This window comes from Dasypus novemcinctus, chromosome 2 (assembly GCF_030445035.2).
Source record: "Dasypus novemcinctus isolate mDasNov1 chromosome 2, mDasNov1.1.hap2, whole genome shotgun sequence".
NCBI classification, from domain to species: Eukaryota; Metazoa; Chordata; class Mammalia; order Cingulata; family Dasypodidae; genus Dasypus; species Dasypus novemcinctus.
Window position 1 is genome coordinate 42130676 of NC_080674.1, and position 22898 is coordinate 42153573.

At 38.2% G+C, this 22898-nt stretch overlaps 1 protein-coding gene and 1 pseudogene across 2 annotated transcripts in view; both read left to right on the plus strand.

The window, feature by feature from the left end:
* Positions 1-22898, plus strand: part of OSMR (oncostatin M receptor) — a 95922-nt gene that overhangs the window by 40705 nt on the left and 32319 nt on the right. The window contains exons 8-10 of one of the 2 annotated variants that reach the window (XM_004449887.4): positions 16724-16866; positions 17276-17429; positions 22447-22523. In XM_004449887.4, the coding sequence (XP_004449944.1) occupies positions 16724-16866; positions 17276-17429; positions 22447-22523 (374 nt within the window). The remainder of the gene's footprint in view (positions 1-16723; positions 16867-17275; positions 17430-22446; positions 22524-22898) is intronic. The other variant, XM_004449889.4, reaches the window with a different exon arrangement.
* On the plus strand, positions 19714-20424 carry LOC139436395 (large ribosomal subunit protein eL14 pseudogene; annotated as a pseudogene).

The window sequence follows — 22898 nt, forward strand, 5'->3', positions numbered from 1 at the left end:
GTGTTATCTTCTTCTATATAAATCTTAGAATTTATCAAATGCAAGAAAATCCCTGTTGTGATTTTCATTGGATTTGCATTTAATCCAGGGATTTTTGACGTTTTTTTCCCCATGAACCCCTTTGCCAGTGAGGTGAAAACCATGGACCCCTTACTAAGTCCACGCTACACTGTGTATTATTTAATAAATATATAACACCCGCACCAACATGTCCCCACACGAATAATGTTTTTTTTGAATTTCAACTCAAGTTCACAGACCCCTTGTTAAAAACTCTGATTAATCTATAAATGCATTTTGGAGAGATTGACATCTCTATTTTACTAAGTCTTCTTAGTAAATCTTGGTATATCTTTATATTTCTTTAGATCTTTGTTAATGTCTCTTCATAAAGTTTAAAATTTTTCCTAAGTATATTTTTGACACATCTGTTGTATTTCCACTACCAAAACAATGACCAAAAACAGTGTAGAATTTTTAAACATATATTTTCTCTCTCACCATTTAAAATATTTTTTTATTATCTACCCCCATTTTAAAAAACCAAACTATATCTGCATTATCAAAATATATAGATCTTACATACTTTACCACCACCCTTTTAAACTTTATTTAATCGTAGATCTATAAGAAACTATATAGGCTTAATACCACCATCAGTCCTTTAGTATAAACTTCTTTAGTCATTTCAGTTATCTGAAGTTCATTCTCTAGTACATTCTTTGGGAAGTACATAGGGAATTATTGGATATAAATGAAAGTCTGACTTTAAGTATGTAAGTTTATATACTTAAAGGTCAGTTTGGCTGGATATATAATCTTTCCCTTACATTCCTAACTCCATTTTCTTCTGGAATAAAGCACGGCTGATGAAAGCCTAATGGTAATGGTAATCTAAGGTTTTTTTCCTTCAGCAGTCATTTGGTCTCTTTTCCTAGATGCTCAAAGGCTGTTTTGTTGTTGTTGTTACTAATGCTGTTTTCTTTTTCTTTAAAGTTCAATGATTTTACTAGAGTTTTTTTTAGCGTTGGTATTCTCAAGAACTTGATATGTTCTTTCAGTATGCAGTTTCAAGTTTGCTTTCTTATTTCAGAAAAGTTTTTTTGAATTATAGTTTTTAAGAATTTGTTGTGTTACCTTTCTTTTATTTTATTCCTTAAGAACTCCTATTATCCATATATTGGAAATTCTTTGCTTTGTTGTTTTGTCATTTTCTTTTGAATTATTTTTATCTCTTCATTTATTAATTTAAATTATTTTTATTGTGGTAACATATCTAATATTTGCCATTTTTAAATAAGCAATTAGTGGCATTAATTTCATTTACAGTGTTGTGGTACATCACCACTATCCATTAACAAAATTTTTTACCACCCAAAAGAGAAACTCAGCTCATTGAACAGTAACTCCCCATTTCCCCTCCTCACAACCCCTGGAAATGAATAATCTACTTTCTGTCTCTATGAATTGCTTATTCTGGATATTTCACATAGGAGGAAATCATATAATATTTGTCCTTTTGTGTCTAACTTATTTCACTTAGCATAATGTTTTCAAGCTTAATGCATCTCGTAGCATGTATCAGAACTTTATTCCTTTTATGGCAGAACACTATTCCAGTGTATGTGTATATCACATTTTGTTTGTCATTCATCTGTCAATGGACACTTGGGTTATTTCCACCTTTTGACTGTTGTGAATAATACTACTGCAAGCACTGGTATACAAATATCTGTTTGAGTTCCTGCTTTCAGTTCTTTTGGATATATACCTAGGAGTGGAATAGTTGAGTCATATGGTAATTCTGTTTAGCATTCTGAGGAACCACCAAACTGTTTCCCGCAGCAGTTGCACCATTTTACACTCCCACCAGCAGAGCATGAGAGTTCCAGTTCATCCACATCTTCAACACTTATTATTTTTCCTTTTTGAAATAATAGCCATCCTAATGGGTCTGAAGAGGTCTTGATTTGCATTTCCATAATGCCTAATAGTATGGAGCATCTTTTATGTGCTTATTAGCCATTTGTGTATCTTTGGAGAAATATCTGTCTTCATTAATATTTGATTTTAAAATTTTAAAACTTTGTCTCCTTTTTATTCCTTTAGTTCCTTCTATTCATTTATGGGGCCATCTGTTGTGTTTATTTGCTCTTGTGCTCTTCCAGTGAGAGCTTCAGTTTTGAAAAGAATTTTTGGCTTGTATCTCTTTCTTTCCTGAGGTCTATCACCTAATATAAGAGGTTTTTTTTTTTTTTAAGATTTATTTATTTATTTATTTATTTATTTATTTATTTATTTATTTCTCTCCTCTTCTCCCCCATCCCCCTGCCCCGGTTGTCTGTTCTCTGTGTCTATTTGCTGTGTCTTCTTCGTCCACTTCTGTTGTTGTAAGCGGCACAGGAATCTGTGTTTCTTTTTGTTGCATCATCTTGTTGTGTCAGCTCTCCATGTGTGCGGCGCCATTCCTGGGCAGGCTGAACTTTCTTTAGCGCTGGCCGGCAATCCTTACAGGGCGTGCTCATTGCGCACGGGACTCCCCTACGCGGGGGACACCCCTGCGTGGCATGGCACTCCTTGCGCACATCAGCACTGCATGTGGGCCAGCTCCACACGGGTCAAGGAGGCCCAGGGTTTGAACTGTGAACCTCCCACGTGGTAGACAGACACCCTAACCACTGGGCCAAGTCTGCTTCCCTATGAGTTTTTTAAAAATCTGATTTATATTGCTTTTAGTATCCTGTACCATTTAGTCTGTTTTGAAATAGTAAGCTCTTATTAGTAATCTCACTGATTTCTACTTTGCCTGTGGTTCTGTGTTCTTTTCCATTCATAATATTATTTATATGTGCCTTTGCACTCATTAATCAGCTTTGCTATAAGTTTAACTATTTTGCTAGTTTTTTTAAAAAACATAATTTTTGGTTTTTAAATATTCTTTTCATTGTATCATTCTTTCTGTGTTCATCGAATTGCCTACTCATTAACTGTTTTCTCCTACTTTCTTGGATTTATGCTATTATTTGTTTTATTTCCTTAAGGTGGATACTTGCTCACAAATGTAAACATTTAAAACTATAAATTTCCCTTGAAGGGAATACATCCAACAAATTTTGGCATGATAATACCTTCACTATAATTAATTCTGAGCAAGACCATCTCTATTGCTGGATTATTTGTGTTTGAAATTTTTAAAATAGAAGAATTTTTTGCCTTTTTGTTATTAAGTTCTAACAAAAATTACACTGTTCTCAGAGATGCCTGTGTGATATATATTTATTGAAATGGTTGAGGTTTATTTAATGGTCTTGAACCTTGCTGTTAAAATGTGGTCTTTGGATTGGAGTATCAGTATCACTGGGAGCTTTGTGTAAGTGCAGAATCTCAGGCTTGACCTCAGACCTACTGGACTTGAATCTGCGTTTTAACAAGTCCCCCAGGTGATTTTTATGCACATTCAAGTTTGAGAAGCATTGATGTAGTATATGATGACTTGTAAATGCACTTCTTGCCTGTTAGGTTAAGTTTGTTGCATTGCTGAGATATACTCTATGCATCTATCAATAATTGAGGAGTGTTAAAATCACCCACTATGTTGGGATAATTATTCCTTTCTCCCTGTAGTTCTATAAATTTTTACTTTATATACTTTGAGGGTATTTTTTTAGGTTCATAGTTTAGAACTATTGTATATCTTCTTTATGCTAATACTTTGACTTCCAATGTCTCTTTTATAATGTTCCTTTTGCTTATTTCAATTGTTGGCCTGTCTGTCTTAATACTGCTGCTTCATTGCAATCCATAAATCACTTTGTTGTGTTTCTCCTGTTATACTGATACTGCTCAGAAATTTCATTATTTTGGCTTGTGAGCTTGAATTCGTCTGCAAGTATTGACTATGATGAAAGGCAATAAATATCAGAGAAAGGCTAAAAGGCCGACCTCAGTGTTGTCAGCTCAAAGTCTACAGCATAGCATGCCCTATGGGGGTGAGCTGAGCATGGAGAGCTTCAGACCCAGAAAAACACAATTAACCCCTCCTCACTGTACCAAACCATCCTTCAAGACAGGACTCTGTGCCCTCCACCTGGTCCCTCTCACTCCTCAGGAAGCAGCATTAGGTGGTCAGATTGTAATCTACTAGACCTGAGGAACTGGGGGAGGGGGTAGGGTAGAGACACCCCCGCCCCAGGCAGTTCAGTTCCATCTGTTTTCCTCTGCTCTTGCCTCTTCAGGGCTCCTGTTCTGCCTGCTCCAGCAGTCTGAATTTCCACTGCTGGAGGGAGGGGGGGAGGAGTGGACTGGCGGTGCAGAATTCCTTAGTTTTCTCTGAATCTTAATGTTCCTATACTTCTTTCTCCATTGATCTAAGAGTTGGAGTCATCATTATGCCCATGTTTAGCAACTCCCTAGTAGTGTTCCTTTTTTTTTTTTTTTACCTCCTCTGTTATCTTCTTTTCCAACTACCATAGATAACATTTGCATTAGGCCCCCAAACAGGCCCTACATTTTATTGCATACTGCTTTCAACTATAACAGAATCATCATAGAGTAATTTTGTTATGTTTCCTTCCCTCAAATAGAGAATTTGACTCTTTTTTCCTAGATCCCAAACAAGGCTCTTTTTTTATATAGGTAGACCACTCTCCTGGTTTTATTCTTACCTCTCTAGCCACTGCATCTCTATTTTCTTTACAGGCTTGTCTTCCTCTATTCAGATACCAATATTTGTAGTTCTTCAAGCCCTGACCCTAGACTTCCTTTTCTCTTTACTTGATCCATACTCATGACTTTACTAAATTCCTATTTACAGATGCCACAAGCTGTCTTTTCTCAGCTATAGATCTATATATCTACCTCCTTGACATCTCCTCTGGGATGTCTCAAATGCCTCTTATACCCAGCTTTTTCAAAATTGAATTCATGACATTGCCCCCCTCCTCAAATTTGGTTCTTTTCTATCTCCACGAATGGTATGACCTACAAATCCACTTTAATGTAAGTCATTTACTTAGAAATCATCTTTGGAACCTTTCTTTCACCATTCCCACTCACTCAATCAACAATTATCTATTTTTTTCTCCTAAGTGTTTAATGAATCCACCTACTTCTTTCGATCTCCACAATTTCTCCCCTAGCCCACTCCACTGCCCTCCTTACTTCAACTATAGATATAGCTTCTCCCCAGGTCTACCATTATCTTGATATTCTGTCCACCTCAGTACAGGTCATCATTGCAGACCAAATATGATCATATCATGTCCCTGCTTCAAAAGCAACAGAGCATTTCTCTTAAGATATAAACGACACTGCTTAACATGACCTATATGGCCCTGCACAGGTTGGCTGCTACTTGCTTCTTTGTCCCTTGTTCTCTGGCCTTAAGTCCTTGGGCCTCTGACTCTCCTACATGTTTGTTGCAAATTGTATTTTATTTTTAAAAAATCAATTTTATCAATACATATTAAAAAGCACACAGTTCATCCAAAAGTTACACTCAATGATAAGCAATTGTTTTTTTAAAAAGATTTATTTATTTATTTTATTTCTCTCCCCTTCCCCCCACCCCCACCCCCACCCCCACCCCAGTTGTCTGTTCTCTGTGTCTATTTGCTGTGTCTTTTTCGTCTGCTTCTGTTGTTGTCAGCGGCATGGGAATCTGTGTTTCTTTTTGTTGCATCATCTTGTTGTGTCAGCTCTCCAAGTGTGCAATGCCATTTCTTTCCAAGTGGGCAGCTCTCCTTACGGGGCTCACTCCTTGCGTGTGGGGCTCCCCTACACGGGGGACACCCCTGCGTGGCACAGCACTCCTTGCACGCATCAGCACTGCTCATGGGTCAGCTCCACACGGGTCAAGGAGGCCCGGGGTTTTTGAACCGTGGACCTCCCATGTGGTAGACGGACGCCCTAACCACGGGCCAAGTCTGCTTCCCCAGCAAATTGTTTTTAATGCAGAATCTTTATACATGTTGTTTACTTTTCCTAGACTGCTCCTCCTTCCCCTTTTACCTTCCTTACCCCTCTATATATTTTAGATGTCAGCTTAATCATTACTTCAGTCAGCCAACTATTTACTCAGAGCCTCCAATGTTGCAGAAACTGGGGTTCCAGCAGTGAAACAGATTGAGTAACTGCCCCTTATGAACTTCCATTTATCATAATATTTGTGTTTGGGGAGGGTAAGAGTCAGGAGTGGAGATGCACAGTAAAGATGTATAGTCAATAGAATAGTTTCAGGATTGGTTAATCCTAATAAGAAGATAAAATTCAAGTAATGGGGTAGAGAATGCCTAGGATGTTACTTCAGTTTTGATGGTTAGTGAAAACCTTTTGGAGTAGACTGAGTCCTAAAGGATGGGAATAAGGCAGTAAACATCTAGGGAAAGAGAATCTGAAGCAAAAGAAAAGAATACAAAAAGGTCATGGGATAGGAACAAGCTCTGGGTTTTTCAAGGGACAGAAAAAAGGTCCTTGTGTCTTTACTGTGAGGAAAAAGAAATTATCTAATCTTATAATGTCCTCTAATTGGTGTGTTTAAACCATTTATATTTAATATAATTATTGATATGGTTAGATTTAGGCCTATCATTTTATTATTTATTTGCTATTTGTTCCCTCTGTCTTTTGGTTCTCTGTTCCCCCTCTCCTGCCCCCTTTTGGATTATTTGAATAATTTTTAGTATTCCATTTCAATTTGTCTATTGGCTTTTTGGCTACATCTCTGTGTTCTTTTTTTTTTTTTCAAGGAGGTACTGGAGATTATTAAACCCAAGACCTTGTACATGGGAAGCAGGTCCTTATCCACTGAGTTACATCTATTTCTCAATGAGAGCTGGTTTATTCGTTTGTTTTGTTTTTAGAAGGTACAAGGGATTGAACCCAGGGCCTTGTACATGGGAAGCAGGCAGTCAACCAACTGAGCTATATCTGCTCTCTCTGTGTTCTGTTTTAGTAATTTCTATAGGGATTACAATATACGTTACTTACTTTTCTCATTTTTCTTAGAATTAATATTTTACCACTTCAAATAAAATGTAGGAGCTTAATAACCATATAAGTTCCTTTACTCTCTCCCACTGAAGAGGGTGATTGCTTGTTGGAGCATTTTGTAACAGCTGTTTTAAAGTCTTTGTCAGACAATTCCAATCTGTATCATCTTGTTATTCGCATTTGTCAATTGTCTTTTTTCATTTGGAAAAACCATTCCTGGTTTTTCAAATGCTGGATAATTTTGAATTTTATCCTAGACATTTCGTGTATTATAAGACTCTGAGTATTTAGATCTTATGGAGAATACTGATAGTTTTGCTTTGGTAGGCAACTGATCTGATTAGGTTCAGGCTGCAAGTTTCAGCCCAACTCTTGTGAGCTGTGGCTCCATTGCCAGTTTAGTGTTCAAAGCCTTTGCAGTGCTTTTCAGATCTGTCACACATGTGTGCCACCCCGTAGCCTGCTTGGGACCTAGTCAGTAGTCTGTTATTTTCTCAAAGTCTTTGTTGTGCTGGTTATGGTCAGATCAATACATGCCTAACTTGGGAGTAAGCATACGATTTCATAAACAGCTTTTTGGAGTGACTTTTCTAAGTACCTCCCTTTCCATGATTTCCCTCCCTGGAACTTTTTCACTTTTTGGAGCTCTCCTTTTTTATTCTCTGACCAGAAATCTGGAACTTTAGTTACCCCCCACTCTAGCACTCATTCTACAACTGTGCCTTCGCTCTAGGACAAGTGTTGGGAACACTGATGGGGAAAAAACAGAAAGTAAATTCACTGCCAGTTCAGTAGTACTTCAAGTCAAATCATGAAAAAAACAAAAAGTAAATTCACTGCCAGTTCAGTAGTACTTCAAGTCAAATCTTGTTTATCTCAGAGAGTATTCAAATCACTGTCCCATCCGTGGTGTACACTGCATTCAGTGGATGGACAGGATAGAATGTGCTTACTCACTCTTTTCTAAAAAAGGAACCCCATCCAATGAGGTTTTTTAAATATTTCAGTTTTTAAATTTCCACTGGGTTCTCTCTTTTTTTTTACCTTTTTTTCAATTTTATTGATACATCTTAATAAAGCATAAATCCATACAAAGAGTACAACCACAGTCACATATTTGTACATTCATCACTCTAGTCATTCTCAGAGCACTTTCATTACTCCAATAATAATAAATGAAAAACAAACAAAACAGATCAGATCTCAATATCTCAATGCTTCACCTGCCATACATAGTTCCTATTCTTTTTCCTTCTCTCTAGTATATTTGTATTTACATTTTGTAAAAACAGTCTTTTATATGCAATATCACCTGTATTCATATTTTACATGAGGTTTTACTATATTATATAGTCCCGTGTTCAGTTTTTAGCTTTCCTCTTGTAATATACATGACCTTAGACTTTCCCTTTCAACCACTGTCATACCTATACAGTAGCACTGCTAGTTACAAATAACATGATATGCTTTATCCATTTCTATTCATTTCCAAAGATTTACAAACAACCTTTTTACCAGTTCTACACAGATTAACCCTCAGTTTCCCATTCTCTACCCTCCTATTTTCTGATGACCTATATTGTAATTATTCAATCTGTGAGGGTACACAATATATTTAGTTCATAATAGTACAATCATATGGTATTTGTCTTTTGTATCTGGCTTGTTTCACTCAACACAATGTCCTCCAGGTTCATTCATGTTGTTATATGCTTCAACTTCATTTCTTCTTATATCTGCATAATATTCCATCATGTGAATGCACCACAATTTTTTTATCCATTCATCAGTTGAAAGACACTGGGTAGTTTCCAGATTTTGGTAATCATGAATAATGCCACTATGAATATTGGCATTTTCTCTGAGTATATACCTAGTAATGGTATTGCCGGGTCACATGGGAAGTCTAGATTCAACTTCCTTAGGAACTGCCAAACAGTACTCCAGAGTGCTGTACCATTCTACATTCGCACCAAAGTGAATTAAGTGTTCCTATCTCTCCACATCCTCTCCAACATTTACAATTTTCTGATTTTAATAGCAGCCAGTCTAATAGGTGTAAAATGATATCTTTGTAGTTTTGATTTGCATTTCCCTAATCACCAGTTATGTTGAACAGTTTTTCATGTGTTTCTTTGCCATTTGTATTTCTTCGTCAGCCAATTGTCTTTTCAAGTCTTTCGCCCATTTTTTAATTTGGCATTTTGTCTTTTATTGTTCGAGTTGTATGATTTCTTTGTGTGCATGGTTTCAGGTGAGAAATCAGCACTTATTCTTATTGAGCTTCCCTTGTCTGTGATGGTTCTCTTTTCTCTTGCTGCCTTCGGTATTTTCTCTTGAGCATTGGAGAGTTTGACAAGTATATATCTTGGAGTAGGCCCATTGGAATTTATACTGTTTGGAGTGTGCTGCACTTCCTGGACATGTACATCCATCTCACTCAATAAGGCTGGGAAGTTTTTGGCCATTATTTCTTCCAACATCCCTTCTGTCCCCTTTCCCTTTTCTTCTCTTTCTGGGATGCCTATAGTGTGCATGTTTGTTTTGTTTTGTTTTTTCTCTCCCCTTCCCCCCCCACCCCAGTTATCTGTTCTCTGTGTCCATTTGCTGCATGTTCTTCTTTGTCCACTTCTGTTGTTGTCAGCAGCATGGGAATCTGTGTTTCTTTTTGCATCATCTTACTGCATCAGCTCTCTGTGTGTCAGCACCATTCCTGAGCAGGCTGCACTTTCTTTTGCACTGGGCAGCTCTCCTTACAGGGCACACTGCTTGCACGTGGGGCTCCCCTACACCCTGCATAGCACGGCACTCCTTGCACGCATCAGCACTCTGCCTGGACCAGCTCCACACCGGTTAAGGAGGCCCGAGGTTTGAACCGCGGACCTTCCATGTGGTAGACAGATGCCCTATCCACTGGGCCAAGTCCACTTCCCTAGTGTGCATGTTTTTATGTTTCTTGTTGGCATTCAAATTCCTAAGTCCCTGTTGGATTTTTTTCTATCTTTTTATCTATCTGTTCTACTATCTGATTTCAGATGTATTATCTTCCACATCACTAATTCTTTCCTCTGCCTGGACCAGTCTTCTGTTGTGTGCTGAGAGTGTATTTTTGATTTCTTGGATTGTGCCATTCATCACCATCATATCTGTTATCTTTTTATGTATGTTTACAATTCTTCAGTATGTTCTCCAGTGTTTTCTTAATATCCTTAATCTCTTCCTTCACCTCATTAAGTTGGTCCATGATCTTTGTTTGGTCAGCTTTTATTAGTAGTTTGATGTTCTGCTTCTCTTCCTGGTTTTTAGTTTGTTCATTGGATTGGGCCATGTCTTTCCGTTTCTTGGTGTGGTTTGTGATTTTTTTGTTGCTGTCTGGTCATCTTTTTATCTTGATGGGTTTATTCAGTTGATTAGCTTTTCCCTCTACTCTAGGGTTTTATTTAGTTGCTGTTTTTGTGTATGTGTTAAGTTTTCTCTTTGACATTTTGTTCTTCTTATGCTATTTCCTTGTAGTCTGTGTTCCCTTGAAGGAAAAAGATTAGGGCCAGAGAAAGCAAAGAGGTAAGAAAAGAAAAACGATAATAGTAATAATGATAGTAAAAGTTAGAAGAAACAACCATGTAAGACCTAGGAAGATAGAGTAATAGGAATAAAAAATTGGCATATCTACAATGAAATGGGAAACCAAATATAGAGAAGTATATAGAATGAATTAAAAGGCCAGAATGATGAGGAGTGAGGGAAGGAGAAAAGAAAGGAGAAAAGAAAGGATGAAAGAAAAAAGTTGATAAAAGAAAGAAAACAGAATAGAAAAATTAAAAATAAAAAACCAGAAAAATTGGGGACTAAAGAAAGAGAGGTGGAATGTAAGAGCAACAAAAGAAAGCAGAAGATAGAAAGATGTAGGAAGAAAGAGAGAGAGCACTGTTAGCCAAAATCGGTATACACAGAAAAGAGGAAATCAAGGAAGAGGAAACACAGCAAATAAGAAACAGGCCAGCTGCACCTTATTTTTAAAAAAGGGAGGAGGAAAAAGAGGAAAGAAAGACAAGAAAACAAAAACAAGCAAAGAAACCCGCAAGCAAGGAGTCAAACAAAAAGTAAGGAAAAACAGCCTTCTCTCTGAGGCCCCTGGGTAGCTTTTCAGGCTGCTGGTGTTGATCAGTCAATTACCTTGAAGCCTTCCCTCTTCAGGTTTTGAAGTGGATTTTGGAAAAAGATAAATTTTTAAAGTAACCTTTTTTTTTTTAAGGAAAAATAAGAGACCCAAGAATAATGTCTATGTTTTCCCTATCCTAAAGTATCAGCTGGATGTTTAATATCCTGGTAGGTCACTACTTTAAGAGGAGCCTAGAATCAAACTAGGGACCTTGTGTATTCAAGGTAGACACTCCTCCACTGAGCTAAACTTTCTCCTTGGGTCAGCTAGCTCCTCAGAAAGCTATCTAGTCACTGTCCGCTGGGCAGATTTGACTCTTTGCAATTGGATAAATTCCTGCTGATTAGGAATCTGTCCTTGCCCCCTTTCTATTCTTATTGCTTTCTCTCCTAGGACAGCAGGATGCAATAGCCTGTGTGAGCATTCCCTTTTGAAATTCAAATGGAACCCTGGTGACTCACCACAGAAAAAAATGACTCTCAACACTCTTTGAGAGCACCACCTACTTCCTAAGTAGGTTCTTGGAAGCTTATTAAGTGCTTTATTCTGCCTGCCTCCCTTAGTGGAGTTGAAATTTTGTGCATTTTTCAGCACCGGACTAGTTAATTGCCTGACTCTGCCTTCTCCCAGTCCAATTTTCCCTATCCCAGGGTGGTTAGATAAACCAGGCTGCCTCAGCAGACTTTCCTCTCCCCAGTTCCTGATACCTACTGGAGGCAGCCGGTATGCTCTTCACAGCTCAAAACGGGGTTCCAGGCAATCAAACCCACAGAAAGGAAATGCCACTCCACCCTACCACCCTTGGAGAATGAGTTGGAGCTCCCCACAGCTTCCTGCCCTGAGGGTGCAGCTTAGCCACCCTGCAGCTCCAGCCTCAAGGGCTAGAAACTCATGGTTTTACCAGGGGCAATCAATCTCTTTGTCACACTCTCTCCAGATTGATGCCCTAAAGCCTCCTGCTTTGTAAATTCCCAAAACAGCTTACTCAGGCAGGATATTGCCCCCACTCAGCTGTTTCTTGCAAGAGAGGTTATGAGTGTGCGCTTAATGCCATCTTGCCCCTTCCCTCCTGATTTCTTTGTATATCATGGATATTAGACCCTTATCAAATATGTGATTGCCAAGTATTTTGTTCCATTGAGTTGGCTGCATTTTCACCCTTTTGACAAGGTTCAAAATTTAAGGTTCAAAAATGTTGAATTTTGAAGAGGTCCCATTTATCTATTTCTTTCTTTTGTTGCTCATGCTTTGGGTGTAACATTGAAGAAACTGTTGCTTATCACAAGATTGTGAAGAAGTTTTCCTACATTTTCTTCTAGGAATTTTATGGTTGTAGTTTTTATATTTGGGTCCTTGGTCCATTTTAAGTTAATTTTTTATAAGGTGTGAGGTGGGGTCTTCTGCCATTCTTTTGGATATGGTTATCCAGTTCTTCCAGCACTTTCATTAAATAGACTGATATGGTCCAGCTGGTTGGGCTTAACAGCCTTGTCAAAAATCACTTGACTGTAGATGTGAGGGTTTATTTCTGAGATTTTGATTCAGTTCCTTTGGTCAATTTGTTTGTCTTTATGCCAGTAGCATGCTGTTTTTACCACTGTAGCTAAGTAATATGCTTTAAGGTCAGGAAATGGGAGACCTCCAACTTGGTTCTTTTTAAAGACATTTTTGGCTATTGGTATTAAGGTGATGTTGGCTTCATTGAATGAGTTTGGTAGCGTTCTTTCCTTTTCAGTTTTTTGCAAGAGCTTGAGCAAGCCTGGTATTAAATCATCTTTGAATGACTGGTAAAATTCACCTGGGAAGCCATTTGGTCCTGGGCTTTTCATCTTTCAAAGTTTTTTGATGACTCTTTCAATCTCTTCACTTGTTATTGGCTTGTTGAGATCTTCTGCTTCATCTAGGACCAGTGTAGATGGTTTGTGTGTTTCTAGGAATTTGTCCATCTCCTCTACATTGTCTAGTTTTTTTGGCATACAGTTTCCATATTATCCTCTTATGATCTATCTTATATCTGTGGGATCATTCATAATGTCCCCTCTCCCATTTCTGATTTTATTTGCAAGTTCTCTCTTTTATTCTTTGTCAGTCTAGCTAAGGGTTTGTTGATTTTATTGATCCTCTCAAAGAACCAACTTTTGGTTTTGTTGATTCTATTGTATTTTTGTTTTCAATTTCATTTATTTCTGCTCTGATCTTTACTATTTCTTTCCTTTGACTTGATTTGGGATTAGTTTGTTGTTCTTTCTCTAGTTCCTCCAGGTGTGCAGTTAGATCATCAATTTTAGCTCCTTCTTCTTTTTTAATGTAAGATGTAAGCATTGAGGGCTACAAATTTCCCTCTTAGTACTGCCTTTGCAGTGTCCCATAGGTTTTGATATGTTGTGTTCTCATTTTCATTCATCTCAAGATATTTGCTGAATTCTCTTGCAATTTCCTCTTTGACCCACTGATTATTTAAGAATGTGCTGTTTAATATCCATATATTTATTAATTTTCCCTTTTTCTGTCCAATATTGTTTTCCAGCTTCATTCCATTATGATCAGAGAAATTGTTTTGTATAATTTCAATCTTTTTAAATTTATTGAGACTTGTCTTGTGACCCAACATATGGTCTATCTTGGAGAAGGCTCCATGAGCACTTGAAAAGAACGTATATCCTATTGTTTTGGGGTGAAATGCTCTATAGATATCTGTTAGGTCTAGTTCACTTATCATATTAGCCAAGTTCTCTATCTCTTTATTTGTTGTCTGTCCAGATATTCATCCAAATACTAAGAGTAGTGTAATGAAGACTCCAACTATTATTGTAGAGACATGTATTTCTCCCTTCAGTTTTGTCCATGTGTGCCTCATGTATCTTGGGACACTCAGGTTAGGTGCATAAATATTTAGTAGTTATTTCTTCTTGGTGAATTGTCTATTTTATGTGTATAATGACTTTCTTCATCCCTTTAACAGTTTTGCATTTCAAATCTATTTTGTCCGATGTTAGAATTGGTATTCCAGCTCTTTTTTGGTTACTATTTGCATGGAATACCTTTTTCCAACCTTTCACTTGTAATTTGGTTGTGTCCTTACATCTGAGGTGGGTCTCTTGTAGACAACATATAGATGGCTGTTATTATTTTATCTATCAGTCTATGTCTTTTGATTGGGGAGTTCAGTCCATTAACATTCAGTGTTATTACCGTATAGACATTATTTACTTCATCCACTTTGTCCTTTGGTTCTCTGGTGTCATATTGTTCTATTGTCTGGCTTCTTATTCTTTAGTTTACCCTTCCTAATGAAATTCATTTCTAAACTCTTCTCCAAATCTCTCACCCATGTTTTTTCCTTTCAGGCTTCAGCACTACCTTTATTATCACTTATAATTCTGGCATTTTGGTAACATATTCTATCAGTTTTTGTTTGTCTGTGAAGACTTTGAACTCACCCTCATGTTTGAAGGACAGTTTTGCCGGATACAAAATCTTGGCTGTCAGTTTTTCTCTTTCAGTACCATAAATACACCATACCACTTTCTTCTCTCCTTCGTAGTTTCTGATGAGAGGTTGACACTTAATCTTATCGTGTTTCCCTTGTATGTGATGCTTTGCTTTTCTCTTGCTGCTTTCAGAATTCTCTCTTTAGCACTGATATTTGTCATACTGAATAGTAGATATCTCAGGTAGGTCTGTTGGGATTTATTCTATTTGGGCTGCATTGTTCTTTTGGATATTGATATTTATGTCTTCCATAAGGGTTGAGAAGTTTTTGTTCATTATTTCTTCAAATATTCTTCTATATTCTTTCTTCCCCTTTTCCATTCTCTTTTCCTTCTGGGATACCAATAATGCATATGTGCATTTCTCATTGTCATTCAGTTCCCTGAGACACTGTTCTATTTTTTCCATTTTCTTCTCTTTCTGTTCTCTTGTCTTTTCCAGTTCAAATATTCTGTCTTCAAAATCACTAATTCTATCTTTGAGCAATTTTGAGCAATTCTGAACAATTCAAATCTGCTCTTATGTGTTTCTAATATATTTTTGATCTCATCCTTCATGTCTTTCATTCCCATAAGGTCTGTTACTTTTCCTTGCAGGCTTTCAAATTCTTCTTTATGCTCACCCAGTGTCTTCTCAATATCCATTATTTCTTTAGCCATCTTTTCTTTAAATTCTTTGAAATGATTTAAGAGAGTTGTGTGATTATCACTGATTAATTGTCTTAAATCCTGTATCTCTTTAGGATATTTGGTTAGTTCTTTTGACTGGGCCATCTTTCCCTGTTTCCTAGTTTGGCTTGCAATTTTTTGCTGATGTCCAGGCATATGAATATGTTGGTGAATTTCTCTGATGGCCAATTTCTCTGTCTTGCCTATTTTTTTCCACAGCTCTTCTTTGACTTTTTGTTCAACTTATTCTAAGTCTTTAAAATTGCCTGGCTTAAGTAATCAAAATCAGGTCAGTGACTCAGTAGCAGGGTGCAGATTTTTCTCCCAGAGATAGTATATAGAGAGAACAGAGAACAGTTTTTGTCCATGCAATATCAGACCAGCCGGTGGGGTGGTACTCGTCAGCACACCTTTCCACAGAGGTGTTTCATTCTGGGCTTTCCTGTGTCCAATCTCCAGAGTGGAGATTCAAAGCATGCTCTGCTAGCTGAATTCACTGAAAAAAGTACCCCAACTCCCCCTCCTTTCTCCCTTGAAACAGCTGACAAGGAGGAAGTTATGTGTTCCCCTCTCAGTTGGCTGCAGTGAGCCAGGCTTCTACCCCAGCTGAATATCTTGAGAGTGGGGGAGAGGGGTCCTTCCTGGCACCACAAGGGCTTGGTAACTAACATTTGTTTGAATTCTTTTTCTCTCTATTCCTCACCCTTCTGGGAGTTGTGTAGCACCTGTCCTGGTCTGCTGACCCCCAAAGCAGGTCCATCAGGCAGCTTTTGGCTCTTTCTCTGTTGTTTTTGTGAGAGCATTGAGCTCTGCCTCGTAGTCCAACACCATCTTCCCACAATTCCCTTGGTTCTCTTTTTTATTGTTTCTATTTCTGTGATGGGAAAATTTATCCTTATCTTCATTTCTAGTGTTTTAACTTTTACCTCATGGATTTGTTTAATAATTTCAGCATTGTGGATCATTTGAGTTGACATCTGTTACTGTTTTTTCCTTGGGAAATGGTAACATATTTCTGGTTCTTTGTATGATGAGTAATTTTGGATTGTATCATTGACATTATTAATATTTTGGTTAGCCTCTGAGTTCTGTTATACTCCTCCCTCAGTGGGTCACTTTTCCATGTTTTGACTTCCCTCCACAACCTGCCTGTTTTTGTTTAGTTTTAATTGCTCTCTGGTAGTTGCTTTTTGTATTATATTCAGAGTTTCTAATTATGATCAGTGAGATATAGGTTTGTTCACTACACATCACCGTAAGTCCAGTTTTGTTTGCTAAAAATCTCAGACATATTTTAAAAAATATTTGTTGAATAAATAAATGAATAAATAAAGTCCTATTTGCCAGAGTCTTCTTGGACCTGTGCTTGAATTTTTCTTTCTTTCTCACTCTTGTTTTTTTTTTCTCTCTGCAGTTCATCCAATGCCTCCACTTAATGTCTTCCTTGAAAATATAAGGGCCACAAATGCCACCATGACCTGGATGGTGCTCCCTGTTGGGAAGATTTCCACATTTTTATGTCAGGTTGAACTTCATGGTGCAGGAAAAGTGATCCAAGTAAGAACATGGCTTAAATTTTCAATTTTCAAAAAGCCCTTTATGCCCTGAACAGAGAATCTGCTAAATAAAATCACTTTACAATCTTGTTTTTTAGTAGGTTCATATGGTGGGGTCATTTGTTAAAAAATGTCCATGAAATTATTCATAGACTTTTAGAGTTGGAAGGAGGGTCTTCGAGAGATTTTTCAAAGAATTGGTTTTACTCTAAATCAGGATTTGCTGTTGGCCTAATTTGGCTTTACAGTGAGGTATACTTACCAGTATTCTTTTGTCTTCTTCTTCATCATCTTTTTATCTTATCTCTTTCTTTTTTTTCATTCCTCCCTTCCTCCCTTCCTCTCTTCCTCTTTCCTCACCCCCCTCCTCTCCCCTCCCTTCCCTTTCCCTCTCCTCTTTTCTTATCAAGCAGCACAATATTTCTGTCAAGGTAGATGCTGAGTACTTCTTAAGTAAACTGGAACCCAACACAGAGTATTTGGCCCAAGTACGCTGTGCTGATGCCACCCACTTCTGGAAATGGAGTGAATGGAGTGGTCAAACATTCACCACACTTGAAGCAGGTATGTTCAGTTTCTTGGCATATAACCCAAGGATCTAAACTGACTCACAGGAAATAGGTTGGCTTCCTTAAAAGCTCTTAATTATACCAAAAACAAAGGAGAGAGTATTAAAACAAGCTGGGTGCCATCTTTCAAAAAAAAATCCAGATTAAATACCAAATGAGACATGAGTGGACTGTCAGCCACCTAAAACATGACGTTAGTATCATTTCTACTGAACATTTGCTTTCTGACCTTTGAGTTTGCCAAAATGGTTTCTAAGCTAGTCTTGTTGCTGGATTCATACTTGATCTGGGCTATATAAATTAGTTTTAACCTTTAATCTAGGATTGGGGACAAATCAAAGTATCAATGCCAAGGAAAGCATTAGTCTCGTACTAAGAAACTTCAGGCTATGTTTGGAAATGCAATGATGTTTACTAACTTAGTAAATCATCTGTTCCAGCGATGGCAGATTGTAAACCTTCTCCAGCATGTTGACAATGGCAGAAGTTCCTCAATATTGTCTGCACAGAGTCTTTTTCTCCCAACCAACTAGATCTCAGAGCTTAAATAGGGCTCAGGAGATTAGATGACCCAGCCCTGCTTCTTTCTCCCTCCAAGTCAGAATAGTAAAGTACTACCATCACCATTTGACACTTGAGGGGACTTGGGCCCATAGATTGAAGGGGCTTGTCTGGTTTACAAAGTTAATAAGTGACAGAGACATAATAGCATTAATAATAGATATAGCAGCTAACATTGATTGTGTGTTGAGTATGTAGTAGGAATAGCTCTAAGTGCTGTCTCTGTTTTTGTCTTTTAACCCTCAAAGCATGCAGTAGGCACTAGAATTACTCCCATTGTATAAGTGGGGACCTTGAGGCACAGAGAGGTGAAGTACTTTAACTGGCTGAGTCGGGACGTGACTAAGCTAGGGCTCACACTCAAGCAGTCCAACTCCAGGGCTTGACGGTCAACAGAGCTAGATCCTGTATTCTATTTCTTGGTGATGATATTACAACTCTGAAATCCTCAAAGTCAAGTGCTGACTATTATATGCCAAATGAAGGGTTATATGTCTTTGTTTTTTTTCCCATTTACTGTTTATGTTTGCAGGCTGGCAGAACTCTTTCTCTTTCGTTCTAGGAGGGAAGATAATTTTAAATCAATGATTCCAACTGGAGGGTGACCAGGGCAGCTGATAGGAATCAACACATGGAGGTGGTGACTAGACAAACTCAGCAGGGCTCTGGTGTTCCCATGCATCCTCATGCCCCCTTAAATTCCAATCATTTTTCCTCGGGGTACAGCCCCCTCAAGAATCCCTGCTGTGGAAACCCTGCTAGGAAGGTGGTTTATTCCCCAGTTGTGTTTCATTCAAGAATTTTTATTTAATAATATTGTTTTTCTTTGTTTTTATTTTTTATTTTTTGGCAGATCCATTCCAACATTCTTAATAAAATGAAATGCAAAAGGATAGACTTTTTAGTAAATTGTGTTTATTTTCAATTATAGTATAATAAACCTGAAATCCTTAACTTTGCTCTCAGTGATGACAAGAAAATGAGATGAATCTACTGATGATGAATCTATAGATATTTTTACCTCTGAGAATGCTTTGCTTAATGCTGGGAAACTCAGTATTTATTTGTATTATGATCATATTTATGTATAATCATGGTGACCAAGCGTGGAGTTAAAGGATACTGTGATAAAAACGATGTTGGCTGTGATGCTATCAACTGTATTACACCACGCTTTCATTTCAAGTAGGAATGTACAGAGCAGCTCAAGGCTTTGCATTGAGCTTGAAGTCCAATGTTGAGCTTGAGTATGTCAACAAGTTTTTAATAATGTATTGGCTTCTCTGATAGCTTAATTGTTTAGCAAATTGAAATATGCTTCAATAGATTTTTAAAAATATATATGATCACCTTTATGTTGATTATAAAATGCTGACAACTGAAAGAAAAAAAGGACTTACTTAAATTTCAATTACTGGGGGATGATAGACTTACATTTTATACAAGAGAGATAAATCTTTATGTTATATTCTAAAACAATTCTTCTTGTGTAGAAATGTTTCTCATTGGATCACAAACAGCTGACCTCTCTCACGCACAACTAAGAACATGGAAAAGTAGCTTTTCAATATTTGAAACAAGATGAAAACCAGACAACAGCATTATTAAATTTTGTCAGTTCTATTGCAGAGGCTATCTAATACTTTTGCTTTTAGTAGCCAAAATTTTAAACCACTTTAGGATGAAGAATGCATATTAAAAAATAAAAGCCATGTAGGAGATGCTATTTTAAGATTCAGAAAGCCAAAACAACATTTCAACACATTTCTGCTCACTGGACACTGCCAACATGGTGTTCAGGTGCTTCATGGAGGTTGGCTGAGTGGCTCCTTTGGGCCTCATGCCGGGAAGCTGGTCATGATTGTGGATGAGATTGAACAGAATTGGGCTTTGGTTGATGGACCTTGCACTCAACTGACTTCATCCTTGGACTCCCACCCAGTGCTGGCTAGAAGCATGTCTGACAGGACTGGGAGAAGGCAAATATCAGTACAAAATGGGTGGCCACAAGATGTGCCAAGAAGATTGAAACCAGAGAAAGGAAAGCCAAGATGACAGATTTTGGTAGTTTTAAAGTCATGAAGGCAAAGAAAATGAGGAACAGAATAATTAAAGCATGAAGTTAAGAATCTTCGAAAGGCAGCTTTCCTGAAAGCTTTTCCTAAAAAAGCATCTGCTAAAGGAATTGCCACAGCAGGCGCTGCTAAGGTTCCAGCAAAAAAGATGACCACTGTGGACAAGAAGGCTTCAGCCCAGAAAGTTCCTTCAAAAGCTCAGAAGGATCAGAAAGCACCATTCTGAAGACATCTGGCAAGAAAGTACAAGAGGCTGTTATAAAAGTAATAAAGGGAAAGTGGATGTGGCTCAAGCAATTGGGCTCCCATCTACCATATAGGAGGTCCAGGGTTCAATACCCAGGGCTTCCTGGTGAAGGCAAGCTGGCCCATATAGCAAGCTGGCCCACGCAGAGTGCTGCCCCATGCAGGAGTGCTGGCCCACACGGAGAGCTGACTCAGAAAGATGACGCAACAAGAGGAGAGATAATAAGAGATGCAGGAGACCAGGGAGTTGAGATGACGCAAGAGAATGATCGCCTCTCTCCCACTCCGGAAGGTCCCAAGATCAGTTCCCAGAGTCACCCAATGAGAATACAAGCGGACACAGAAGAACATACAACAAATGGACACAGAGAGCAGACAATGGAGGGAGGGGGGTGGAATAAATAAATCTTTTAAGAAAAAGTAATAAAGGTTCTTTTTGAAATGTAAAAAAAAAAGTCAACACTTTCACAAAATGTGGTTGAACAGAGAAATGGTTTAAGACTAGATTGCAAAAATGAGTTATGTTTTCATGACCCAGTTGCAAAATGACACCAATACCTGTGAGTCCTTTTCTTGTTTTTCTCCACAGAAGTCCTAAAATAGTGTCATCTGTATCTTCTGCAATTAACATTCTGTGCTTGAAAATGTTAAATTCTCTTGGGGTTTTTTCCCATTGTTCTATTCTTGTGAAAGTCTTTTTACATGACAGACCTCTGCTGGGAGAAAATTTGGTTCCTTGAATAATACAGAGTATGAAGCAAATCTTATATAATAAAGGACAAATTTTAAAACAGCAATTTTTTTTTTGATGGTATCAGGGCTGGAGAATGAACCTGGGATTTCATGATTATCCATTTTCCAAAGGCTATAGAGTAATGGTTAAGAGCCTGACCATGTTGGGTTCAAATCTTGACTCTATGCTTACAGCTGTGTGATTTTGAGCAAGTAGCTTAAACTTTCTGGGCCTTCATTTCCCCATCTGTAAAATGGGGAATATAATAGTACCTATCTCATAGGGTTTGCTATGAGTATTAAATGAGTTAATACATGGAAAGCACTTGGAACTGACCTGGCACCTGGTTATGCTTATGTAAATGTCAGCTAGTATTACGTATAGATGAGACGCTCAAACTGTTTTATGTGCAAGTGCCCATAATTGATTTGGATTCAAACACTGACCCTTCCTACCAGTAGGCTGACTGAGCGAGCACAGATTTAGATGGAAAAAAGAGAAGAAAAAATTAGTTTGCATAGAATTCTGAGCAAGGCCTGGAGACAGGAAAAGAGTGGAATATGTGTGCAGGCTGTCTTTTGGGTTCTTCTTAGCTTTGTGTTTATTCATCCAAAAAAGTGTTTATGGAGCTTCACTGTCAGGCACTGGGCCAGGTACTAGATGTTCAAAGTCAAACGAGACAAGGCCTCTGCTCTCAGGGATCATACAGTTTATTGTTAAGAAAGACAAGTGTGCAGAGCATTCCAGAACAGTGTGGTGGGAGCCATGGTGGAGGGAGCTGTGCAGAGGGCTCCCTGAGCGTCCATTGCAGGCAGCTGGCCCAGGTGCAGGCCGGGAACAGGGGAAGGAGGAGGAGGTCTGCCCAGAGAAGGTGCTGGCCTGCTGAGGGCCAAGCAGGTGTCCCCAAGCTGTGCCTCCAGCAAGAGGGCCAGCCTAGCGGTGTGACACCAAGGAGGCCAGGAAGAGGGCAGCGAGCCTGTAGGTGGCTCCCCACTTGCATCCTTCTGTTGCAGTTTTCACAGATGGCACAAAGAAGTAGCAATGGTCTGCTGCTCCAAGAGATTTTTTTTTTTAAAGACCTAGAATTGGTCTGAGAAATGATTCCAAGAATCTTTGCTGGTTTTCAGAAGCTCTGCAGCTTGATATTCATAAAAGCTTTCAGTTTGATGTCCTGTTCAGAGGCAGGTGACCCTTTTTAAGCACCTACTCTGTGCACCTAGAGAGGTGTGACTCGTGTCTGAGCACTAGTGGGTAGAAGTGAGAGAGAATGACAACATGAGGAACAGGTCTCAGACAGGATAGGTAGTCATCATTTCCTTGAGCGAACTAAAGAGAGATTGAGTGAACTGCTTTATATGTGTACTATGACCCAAGAACTTTCCTCTGGTTAATTTCAGCTCCTTCGGAGGCTCCTGATGTCTGGAGAAATGTGAAGTCAATGCCAGGATATTATATTGTGACTTTATTCTGGAAGGTAAGATGCCCTTCCAGAAATGATACCTATTGTACAGTCTTTGAGCTGGGAGGGATCATAATGCTAATCCAATAGGATTTCTTATCCAGCAGAGGAGTCTCTGCTAAATATCCGTATCCCTAACTCCAGAAAACTGGTGAAGGAATCTACTGTGTCCTTGACAGCTCATTCCACTGATGATCAGTTCTGATTGATAAAACCTTCCTCTCTGTAACTTCTACTCAGGTCTACCCCTAATTTTATTTTTAATTAGAAAAGTTGTAGGTCTGCAGAAAAATCATGCAGAAAATACAGAGTTCCCATATATTCCCTTCATGCACACAGTTTTCCCTATTTATTAGCATTTTGTATTAGTGTGGTACATTTGTTACAATT